Source organism: Micropterus salmoides, unplaced genomic scaffold (genome assembly GCF_014851395.1).
Source record: "Micropterus salmoides isolate LMB-PRFRI ecotype aquatic unplaced genomic scaffold, ASM1485139v1 Ms_hic_scaffold_20, whole genome shotgun sequence".
Lineage (NCBI taxonomy): Eukaryota > Metazoa > Chordata > Actinopteri > Centrarchiformes > Centrarchidae > Micropterus > Micropterus salmoides.
The window spans coordinates 23,433,204-23,445,405 of record NW_024041151.1 but is presented as its reverse complement, the minus strand read 5'-3'; the positions used below and the strand labels follow the sequence as shown (position 1 = coordinate 23,445,405).

Genomic DNA, 12,202 nt, shown 5'->3' with positions numbered 1-12,202 from the left:
TGTACTTTATCAAAAACTACTGAATAATTACACACAATTTCCCCCACGTGCGCTTATTGTCGTACAAACAGTTTGCATCTTGGCAATCGTGTAATATTATTTAGTCTCAGTCATATTTTAGTCAGCCGTCTGGAATGGGAGTTGTAATTGTAGATACTCAACACTAGATGGAAGCGTGAGTCAAGTAGCCTACAGTGACAATTGTACAGTAAGACCGGAGCCTTCTGTTCTGTATGCAGGTAGTGTGCTGATAAACGGGTGAGCCTTCATTTCTAATTTCTATAAAGTGCATTTTTCTGTAAAACTAGTGTACTCTAAGAAATATGTCTAAAATCCAACTGTTACAGATAGTGTCCATTTTAATTAAATAGGTGACCTTTGCAACTCTTTACAAAAAATGTCAACTGCAAAGACAATGCAGGCTATATCGTCTCTTATGTAGGCCTTCATATGGCATATTGCACCATAGACTATTGGTTATGAGAAAAGAGACTTTTATGTTGTGATCTGTTGCCACCGATTAATGATTCTTTCAGCTAAATGTAGGCTACAGCAGCTTTGTGCCATTCACCGTTCTTGGCATTTACCATGGGTCTGTTCAGCAATAGCCTCTGTCATGTGCAGTGAGTGCAGCTTGCCATTCCCACAAAAAGGTCTTTAGGTGGCCTTTGAACTATGGAGGTCCAGCTGTAACAATGCTTTATAAGGTTACCTTCAAAACTAAGGTCACACTTTGTTTCCTCCTGAATGATGTAATGCCTGATCCTAGGACAGTCCCAAATCCTCATACAGGGTTCCCACATTTAAGGACTTTTTAACTACCTTAAATTCAGGGGACCAAACATGGCATTGTTTGAGACACGGATACTGTTACTGTTAACTACTACAACTAACTACAACACTGAGAAGTTTTATAATGAGATAATTAACGGGCTTTACAGAAGCTCACAGACAACAAATAAAAAGAGAGAGAGAGAATTCTCAATTGTGCTGTAGTACAGTCATGGCTGACTGTGTGGTGGAACGTAGCCTATTTACTAATGGTAATAAATAGTACATAACTTACATAACTTAACTTAACTAGTAAATAACTTCCATTTCTATTCTTGCTTAAGAATATATATAAATTAAAGCACTTTTAATGGCCCATGTCTAGGACACATCTCATGTAGTGTAGCCATAATCAGTGTTATTAGTAACACCTGTACTGGACCAATTAAAATGTCTCCTGTTTGTCAGTATTCTTAAGTTGTATAATATTACAGTAGTTGTTTGGATTTATTTAAGGCTGTTACTGTTGCAATACAAGCTGAACATCTCATCATCAGCAATGTCTGTCTTACATGTTCTAACAATAGCATGATAGATACATTTTCTTTCCAGAGTCTTTTGATCTTTCATCTCCTGGAATACAGTTCTGTACGTTCTGTTACAGTATCTACTTTTAGCAGAGTCATTTTGAGCTGCAGCAAAAGCTGACAAAGTGTGGATTCATCTTTGTTTTGTCCCCATTCCACCAGTTCTCTTTTGTTCAAACTTCGACACAGATTTAATAGAACTAATGATGTTCACCCCCAAACATCCTCCAGATGCGGGGGGAGGGGGGTGAATGCTGGAGGCTTTGGCACATAATGAGGAGCTAAATAAAAAGTGTCCAGCAGAGATGTGTGAACTGATGGGAGGTTAGATTTCACTGGACTGTTTCAAAACAGAAGAATCTACATTTCACAAGGCCCTTTTATCTAGAATGTCACTGCAGACACAGACTATGGGCACAGTCACAGTTGATTGCGGTACCCAGATGTCAGTCCACACCAGGTGTTCAATTACAGAGATTTAATTTTTCCCTTTGCAGCCTTTACGCCTTTTAATACCCAGCATATATTGTTGGTTTCGCCTCAGATGGCTTCTGATCTGGGAGAAATTATTATTGACAAATGTGAAAACAATAAGACTTACACAATTTGCTTATCGTGCAGATAGAGTAGAAGAGAGATGTGTGCAACACTTTAAAACTCGAGAACCAGGCATGTTAGACGACTGTCCTGGAACCAGACAGGCTGTAGTTGGCTCTCGTCTGCTTCGGAAACTGAGTGGGCTCCAAGGAAAAAGTTGGCCTGGCTGGAGGAGGTGGGATGTGATGTTTGTGCTTGCATGCGGAGGTGGATTTAAACATGGATTGGAGAGATGGAGATGGAATGTTGTGGCGTGTTTTTAATGTGTTGAAAATCAGTTGGCAATGGTAGAATGAGGACTGAGGTGGCAGTGGGTAAACCCTGATACTGGATCATTTTGTTATTTTGAAAGCCGTCTTTACTTGTGTTTCAGCCAATGTGATTAGACCTCCTACTTTCTTTCTTCCTATCTGTCTGTCTATGCAGACGTACAGTATTTTTAAATGAAACTACTATATTATATACTGTAAAACTTCAGTTTAAAAAAACATGTCAGGTAGGTTCTCCATTCAGTGTTGTTTGACCAGAAACTGCATTTCAATCTGGAGTTGGTCCATCGGGCGCTGTACAGTGGCTACCCACTGCTCCCTTAGGGATGGGTTGAATGCAGAGGATGAATCTCGCTACATGTATGTGTTTGTGACAAATAAAGTACCTATACCTGTAAAAGCCTAGTCACAGTTAGATGCCTGTCCCTTTTACTAACCTGGTGAGTCTACTAGGGGGGTGACGAGATTTTGTGCCATGAGATCTTTCAATATTAAAATGTGATGATATTTCTTGTCAGGGAAAAAGCTTTTTTGCGAGATTCACACAACTGACACCTTTCACACACTGTCACGCCACACATCAGCTTTCTCACACAGTGAAAAACAAATGTATAACTGATAAAGTTGACTCGCTGTGATCTGCACCATGTCAGAGCCTTAGTGCATTATATTCTGTTATATTTTTATATATTTCAGTTGTCACGTGCCACCTGAATTTTGTGTTTCCCTCACATAAATAAAAACATTTCCACCATAAATTTAAGCAAAAAAGGCTGACATTGGTGCAAAAAAAGTCACCAGAATGCAGTAAATGAAGTGTTTAACCCTCATAATTTCTATGTAATTCGACATTAAAGATTCCTTAAAATATATAAAATCTCGTCTTGTCTCGTTCTTGTGAACCCAATTTTGTGGATCGTCTTATGAGTTAAGTGTATTCTCACTGCGCTAGTGACTACATGTTTTGACAAATAAACACAGGTCTCAATGAGAAGCCTGGTCTGATTTTATTTTTAGAAGTGCTTTTCATGGATAAAACCTCTGAAAGCTCACCCTGTCCCCCACTTGAGCGAGTTCTAAGCTGCTTAGATTGCACACAAAACAAATGTTTAAACTTTTGTCAGTGTGGACATGCTACACATCAGACATCGGTTAGATTCTCCACAGTTCAATCCTTCAGTTCATTTTATGGAACCAGTGAGCACCAATGTGTTCTTGAGGTTGGCCTAAATGGGCTGTCTCCTGGGGCTAGAACAAATGAATGATTCGTAATTGTTATGTTATCCAATAGCCTAATATTTAAACAAGTTGTATTGGTGCTGGTTAAAATAAACATTGTGATAGTAACCTCTTTGCTGAGCAATGGTTTTATGCAAAAGGAATTAAAGGCCTATCCCAAATATAGACAGGGGGGGTTCAGTGATTGAAGCCAATAAAAGCTCGGTCTATTAATTGAAGTTTACACTATGTTTTTATTATAAGACAACCTGAATGCCTTATATATGATATAACTTTACACTCTAAAGCCAAAAAGACTAAAGATAAAGAACAAAGTCTCATTATAGACCTACGTTGGCTAACAGACCTGCTGATGAACTCTGTGATGTGACTGATGTGTTAACATTTTACTGTGGCCCCATTCTGGCACCACTTCCCCAGAGCCATGACTACACTGCCACTGTTGTTTACCATTACTCATCCCTGCTGAGTGAAGCCATCACACAACAGCAGCCAGCCGCACCACAGCACCTCAGCCAGCTGCTGGCCCTGATACGCTCTCTGTAGGACAAGCCAGATAACCTTTATACTGAGCTCCTTTGGATTACACATGGGGGGCGATGACTCACAAAGTCACACTTTGACATCTGTGCATGCAACACACTTGGCACGCTTGTATTCATGCACTTCAATGAAAATGCGTTGTATTAAAGTGCAGACATTTTAACGTTAAATACATTTTATGTTATTCTGCATTTCTAATTGTAAACAAATTCCATAAAAAACAAATTTTGGATGTTAGTACATCTCTCCATGCTTTCTGACTCCCAAACCTTGTCTGTGGCCCCATGCTCATTGGTTCCTACAGAAGAAACCTTTGAAAACAAGTCACAAATATAAATTCCTTTTTTAAAAGGCTGTGTGAATTCTTCAGATTTCTGGACATTGTAGCTTTTATAAATTTTTGTGGGGGAATGTATTTAGAGGCGGGTTAACACACATTCAGTGTGGGACTGATTCCAAACCATAGTACCCATGATCATGGTAATGAAGGAAGATGTCGGCCAGAGCAACACTGTGTCTCAGTGATGTGTTTATGGTCTACGTATGGCACAGAAGAATAAGCTATATCCGACTTTGGCTATATGGACAATACTTGTTAGTAGGATTAATTTAATGTTGGTTTTGGTCTTTTAATGGGATCATTGCTCAATAATATAGAATATTGTGAAATGTATTCTTTAGCAGCAAGGCCTCTAGGTAAATCCTGAAAACATGGCATATACAGTACAGCAGTAATTTAAAAAACTCACACTGCTTGCTTGATCAATCAGTTGGCCTTCCATCTTGTCAAGATTTGCTATGGTCTACTAGAAGTTTAAATTTACTGGAACAGCTCTTCTGAATTGAGGGTTCCATGGACACCCTCTATCAAACTGAGTCATACACAATACTGCATCCTGATTACACATCTGTGTAAGAGAACTTCAAAATTGTTTCACCACGCTGGCATATTTGTTCATCTGTGTATGATTGGACAAAAATGACCTAGTTAGATGGACATTTTTAAAGTATAAATGAAAATGGTATACTACTCAGTTATAATGCACATTCTGATTTAGTTAAATACTTTGCTTAGCCTTTGCCATTCATTGTAAATTGTTAATATCTATGAAGGTGTTATAAAAAGAAACAGAGAAAAGAACATTTACAGTGACAAAAAGAAACAGACACTCCTTTGTGCCTTTTGCTGCTTTGTGTGCTGTGGTTTCCATACCTAGAAGACAGAGATGTGGCCTGTCTGCTTTAGTTTCAACCCTTCTCGAGTCAACCCTGTAAAATGTAGTAGGCCTTTATTTGGCAACATGAGGACTTGATCATAAGCTGAATATCCCAAATGACACGAAGGCTGCATCAAAGGGCTTAAAACGATCCTTCTCATTAGCTCAGTAATTTCTGAAGCTGTTTGGTGGTGCAACCTAGGACTAATTCAGAGCTCAAGCTTCACATTTGACTTAGCATTCAATGTAGCAATTAGCCCGGCCAAGAACATCATCATTGAATCTGTTATGAAACAATTACATAATATCCTCATCTAAATGATTTCACTCCCACACGCGCTCTCTTATTCTTTGTGTCCTTTAATCCTTGTTTCCTGTTTTGCCTCTGTGTGTCTGTCTCTTTCTCTCTCTTTCTACAGCATGCAGCTCTCTTACTGTTTGACCTTCAGTTTAACATTTTGTTGAGATACTACTCCTGTTCGCTTCTTTGTCTTACTGACAGATAAAAAAAAAAATAACAACACAAGCTTCAGGGCAGCAGAGGCTTTATAGCTACACTGTCTGACTACTATGTTTTCCTTCTCTATTGTTTTGTTTTCCTTCTTTATTTTGGTCAATTTAACTTTTTAAAGCTTGACAAGCCTTCGAGGCAAAGCAATGTTTAAACCCCTCTCTCTTGCAAGAGACCTCTTGGCAGTGAGAGAGAAAATGTAGGCAGGTGACAGGGCCAGTGGCCATGATACTGTGAGAGCCAGGTTTTTGTCCTCTTTATGTAAGCTTGAGCAGACACTCCGCCCCCATCTGCTAAACAATTGCCACTTCTAACTATCCCTGTGCTGCGGCCCTCTTGACATTCAGACTGTAGTGAGTGAGAATAAATGGGTATGGTCTTCAGGGATAGCCTTTGCCCTCTGTGGTGCAATCAAACTTGATGAAGCAACAGTTCTATCATGCCATGGAGGAGGAAGCTGATAACTGGCTCAATATAAAACAAGTGTAAATTCAATGCTTCTTTATTCCCTCTGTAATTGACTGTCACTAAGTGACAGGGGATTGTCATCTGAAATGAGGCCTGATGCTAGCAGATTCAGCTTTAGCTAGCTAGTGCGAACCCTCAAACCCTGTGAGTTAGTTGAAAACGCTGTCTCTGTCTCTGACTTTTAATGTTTCCAGCTGATTTGTTTTACCCAGCTAAAGAGTCTTAAATATATGCTCATGATGGCTGCATCCAGTACATGATATAACACTGAAAGACAGGCTAAAACTACAAGTCACAGGCAAAAAGGGAGCATCTTTATCAGCCGAAGATCGATTTACATCTTCATCAGCTGAAGACACTGAAATAAACAGAGCATTGATTGTGTATTGAAGGGCACAGCTACGTAGCTTTGTTTAATAGTACAGTATAAAAATATAATTAAACTGTTATTTGTACCAACATAATCCTGGGATGGTTTAGATGCCCACAGCCAACATAGTGGTTTGATTTATGATTGAATTAGGGTGACCATATGTCCTCATTTTCCTGGACATGTCCTCTTTTTGGGACCTAAAACATGCGGGATTTCTTAATTGCCCAAAATGATTCAGCTTTTTCTTTCTACAGTCTGCATTCATTGTGCGCTTTGACCAGTATCGGCATTATTCCATTTTACTCTTTGGCTTGGGACTACAGGGACTTTTTTCTACATACCGGGACTTCTCACAAGCTGCCGGTACTCTTTCCTGCCCTCTCCACCAGTGCAGACAAAGTTGAGAGAAGATCGGGTGCTTTTTTATCCAAGCGTGTGCATAATGTTGCTCATCAATGTCACTTTTTTGTAAACCGACCAATTATAGTCTGAATGGGGAAGGATATTAAAAAAGGTTGACATGGTGCTCCAGCAAACTTTCAAAATGTTAAATTTTGTTATGCACGAAGGGTTATGATTATTGACAAGTTAGCTCTTAGCGTCAACAAATTAGAGACTAACCACCATATAGAGCATTTTTCTTGCACAAGGATTGAATAAGAACTACGCACCATAATGAAACTGCTGTAAATGGATATAATATTATACTAGAGGTAAGGTATATATGATACCATTATCTGAAATAATAATGAATACACTAATATTGCCTAAGCGTAGAGCCTCTGCAGTGGACAGATGTGGATTTAGCCAGAGCAAGGATGTCACTATATGAATAATTGCTCCTTTTGCCGCCTCTCTTATTAGTATATGTACACAGAGTTTTGTTCACAAATGGTAAATCCACCCTTTGAAAGATCTGACACATTTGAAAGAAGGTAGCTGTCAGAAAAGTTGAAAACATTAGAATATGTAAAGAACATCCCCACTTTTGTTCTGCTATTTATTTTACAGCATTAAGCAACAAACAAAGGACACTATCAGCCAAACAGATATTTTTTAAATTTATTATTGTTGTAATATGTGTGTGTGTGTGTGTGTGTGTGTGTGTGTGTGTGTGTGTGTGTGTGTGTGTGTGTGTGTGTGTGCGTGCGTGCGTGCGTGTGTGTGTGGAAGGGGGTGGGGTGGGGTGGTGAGGGGTCTGTCTTCTTTTTTGATATATATATAATATAATAATAGTAATATATAAAACAATCAAAAATGATGCTTCGCTTTCACAACAGAAAAGGATGAGTTATCAAACAAACTGCATTGACTTTTGCAGTAAAGCAAACAATAAGCAAGAAGACATGTTTATCAAGTCACAACAGCATGCAAAAACACCCTAGTGCTGGCTACATAATGATATATATAATGATATTATTTTCATATTGCTGCAATTTCAGTCGCTGCTCATTACTATATATACTGTACTTCCACCTACCTCATGTACATAAAAATACCTACTATGCTATTATACTACTATATATATGCACATATATATATATATATATATATATATATATATATATATATATATATATATATATATATATCCATCCATCCATATGGTGCATCCCGATGGTAAATGTATATTTTTGTTTGTTTATTTGTGTAGTTCTTTGTTGGTATTCATGTTTTAAAAAAAAAAAATGAGAAAAGACACAACCCCAAGATTCTCAAGATGGAGAGTAAATGCCATGCATTTATTTCAGCACTGTGACTTATCCCTCAGACAATTAAGATTCATGTCATTACAATTCTTTATTCACTAAGAGGACCTTGCATTGACCCGTCATTACATGGCATAAACACTACCTAAGTTCAACTCATTACACTATGTTTCCAGTGATTCTATGGGCAGTTTCATGTGCATTTAAATTGTTGGATAAATTTAACATTATAGAATTCCCAGTGCCTCTGTATATTAACAAAAGACAAATGTTTGCACATCACCCATTGTCTTTCAGTATTTAATTACAGTGATTATGTCACACAGTAGTCCATCTACAGCTCATTCCCACAGTGCAAATAATTCAGACACTAGAACAGGAGAGTAGACATTTCCACCTTGTGCAGCAGCTCTGAGCACAGCAGGAACAAAATGTACTACAGTATATGGCAGTATGTACACGTCACTTACTGGGTTAGCTTTCGTTAATGTTCACTTCACATCCTTTTTCATAGTTAGTACTTCAGAAGAACATAGATTCTTGGATGAAAATGGGAAAAACAGAGGATATATCAGAGGATACAGGAATAAATACAGCATTTTTAATGCATAATAATAATTTATACTGTTATGAATAGCAGTTCTCATATAATATTATGTACGCGGATAGCTTTCATTCCTGTTTGGTATATGTTCTGATAATGGCAGCTGCAGGGTTAATCTCCTCCCAGAAGCCTTGTCAAACAGTACCACTAATGAATCTGCATGTGCCTCTGTGTAGCGTGATTAACAATTTTGATGGGGAATAACACAATCCCATTACAGTAGCATGGAACTATTATTAGGACATGAGGCCCAAAGGAATGAATACTTGAAAGAGTAACAGCCTGTCACACTAACATACCCACATGGAGAGGTGTATCATGTTGCTGGAGGGCCGTGGAGTGTAGTATTTGTAATTTAATAAAGAGTGTGAGCATCCTAGGAGCTTGTCTGATTGTGTGCATGATCTGTATACTCAAAGGTTTCAGAAATATCACTGACTGACTGACTGACTGGTCGTGAGTGGGTTTTGAATGGTTGTCTGCCTTGTCCTATCCCTCACATTTGTTGGAAGCCGTTGAGTTTTGGAGTTGGGACCTGTGTCAGCTGCTGTCACTTGCGTCATGAGTGTGTCAGTCAGCATGCGTGTTTTCAGTGTTGTGGGGTTGAGGTGATGCAGAGGAGGAGAGATTCTGTCGATGGCTTGATCCGCTGTCTCTCAGTGCTTCATCCAGTTTGCTCAGTCGCCGTCCTCATGCCATCGTGCCATCACGTCTTTCTTCCTCCGCTCATCTGTAGTCTACAGGGTACACCCTCTACCTCTCTCCCTCTCTCTGCTGGGGTGCAGTGGAGGATCCTGGACTATAGAGGCAGACGGATGTGCATGGCAGAACTATTGGGCCGTGCAGCCAAAACATAGATGGCACTCTCCTTTAAAAAGTCTGCCCAGGTCACTGGCCTGTTGAAAGAAAGAGACCGGGTTTTATTTGTTTGTCAAAAATCCCTTTTTGCAATAATGACTATAATAATGACTTCACTGGAAGAAATAGGCCATTAAACACGGTATGGAAGTTGGGTAGTACTGATAGATGGACTAACACACTATTGGTTTTGGTCTTTTCAGAAACATACAGAATAACACTAGTCATTTCCTGACCACACTCAAAAATGTAATCCGGATCTTTATTTTTGGGTTGTAAGTGTCTTGCTCATTACAACCACTCTAAATATGTAGATGTGCAGACATTATCCCACACAGCATACACCACTTTACAATACAAAACAGTAACCATGCAGCGCAAATCATTTGATAATATCATTATAGTGAGCGTCTGGTCTCATGCTGCTTTGAAAATTCAATTATAAAAACAATGTTTGTCAGACCTCTAAGCATGTCTAAGCATGTTCTGCTAATTAGTATATAACTTAATAAGACTCTTGGGTAGCTCTCTTTGTAATTTTGGTTCCCTGTAGTCGCTGCTGAAGTGCTTGTGTATTAGCTAAAATAATTGCAACATTTTGTAATGTGGCATGAAGAAAAGCCTCAAAAGTCATGACATATCAAAGAAGACCGGTCTTCATTATCTGGTGACAAAAATTGACTTTGAGGTCATATTCTGGGGCAGTGATGCCTGAAGCAGGAAGGTTGTTGCCGTCTAGGCTGCAATCTTCTAGGCTGCATTGTCTCACTCAGTATGAATCCCACTATTGCTGCCCACGAACAGCCATATGAAGGCCATATGCAGGCTGGTCCAGTGGGAAAGGTATAGGCTTATTCTAACCGGGTGAACAAGTATATGTAAATTTCACTGCTGAGGGGAGTCTGAAGGCCTGTAAAGCCCATTAGAGGTAAGAGCTTGTGGGAACAGAGCTTCACCAAATTGGTATTTACTGCAAGGTTTTATTTTAAACTGTTTTCAAATTATTCCCCCGACTCACACACACACACACACACACACACACACACGCACAGTCACTTAAAATGTAAGTGGACAAACCTGCTTTCATCAGTCTTGCTCCTCTCACTGCCAGAGCTGGCTGGACTGCTCTCACATATGGGGCCGACATGACTTATACTTTACCAAAGGACAGAGAATAAACAGACAGACAAGGACAAGTTAGATAGTAGGCTTGAAAAAAAGGTCAATGAAAGGAAAAGACATTTCCTTGCACTGAAAAAAAGGGGAAAACAAGATAATTCATGAAGAAGGAAAATGCACCCTAAATTGTTTCACCATTCCATTCACACAGGGTGATTTTACCAATTTAATTCCTACATTCAAATAAAACTAATTTGGACGGAATACAAAAGGCAGAGAAGCCATCATCACTGTGGTGGCATCTCTCACTTGTAAACATGGCCTTTCTGTGTGGAGTTTGCATGTTCTCCCCGTGTCCATGTGGGTTCTCTCCAGGTGCTCTGGCTTCCTCACAAGTCTAGGTTAATTGGTGTCTCCGAAATTGTCCTTAGGTGTGGATGTGAGTTCTTGTGTGGCCCTGTGATGGACTGGTGACCTGTCTAGGATGTACCCTGCCTTTTGCCCGATGTCAGCTGGGATTGACTCCAGCCCCCTGCGACCCTGTACGCAGGATAAGCGGTTGACGATGGATGGAACAAACAAGAAGTCTTTTCTGGACTGTGCTGTTATCAGCCAACAGTACACTTTAGCTTTGAAAAAATGGAAACTAAAAGCCACAGGCTTTTTTTTGATAAAAGTTATTGTATTTTCATAAATTGCATCACTCAAAGACTCATGTTGATTGCATTCTGAACAGCATGCCAACAAGGGATGGACCAGGAATTGCAAAGACATAGCAATATGCCAACACAGGGCAAATGGTTAGCCACCGCCCCTCCAATTTCTTGCTAGTTTGGTAGTTTAAGTCTGAGATTTTTTAGTTGAAATTCAATTCTCACAGTGTGTGTTGCCTATCTATATTAAATGGGGTATTTCTTCTGAATGCAAGAAATCACAGAGTTTGATGATTTAGGACAGACCTTTTTTTAAAACTATTTGGTGTGGTCAGAAGCTGTCAAACAGCAATATTAGGCTATTTTGGCTCAAATAATATGATCATCATCCCATAGGCATCCAGGAATTGAGCGAACCTTATCAAGTAAACTAAAGATGTGGTGGGGGGGTGTCGTTTCCCAAGTTTTGTGTGAGGGGAGGCCCATAGTCTCAGACTTTGAAAACCCCTGATTTAAATTATAAGCAAGCAATGGTTCCTGCTGAGTTTAATGCAATTAGCTGCTTTGATTTCCAGACTAAGGAGATTGGACAGAAGAGGTACCTTAATGTTATTGTTCATAGCCTGTTTCTGTCATAACCAGTGTCACACTAGTGTTTTTAAACTGAATAACTTGCCTGCCAAC

General features: G+C 39.3%; 1 protein-coding gene across 2 annotated transcripts in view; it reads right to left on the bottom strand.

The window, feature by feature from the left end:
• Nucleotides 1-8,290: 8,290 nt before the first annotated feature.
• phf24 (PHD finger protein 24) overlaps nt 8,291-12,202 on the bottom strand; it is a 32,607-nt gene continuing 28,695 nt past the window's right edge. For both annotated transcript variants that reach the window (XM_038734674.1, XM_038734675.1), the window contains 2 exons: nt 10,824-10,901; nt 8,291-9,784 (listed from right to left, as the gene is read on the bottom strand). In XM_038734674.1, coding sequence (XP_038590602.1) covers nt 9,688-9,784; nt 10,824-10,901 — 175 coding nt within the window. In that variant the 3' untranslated portion in view covers nt 8,291-9,687. The remainder of the gene's footprint in view (nt 9,785-10,823; nt 10,902-12,202) is intronic.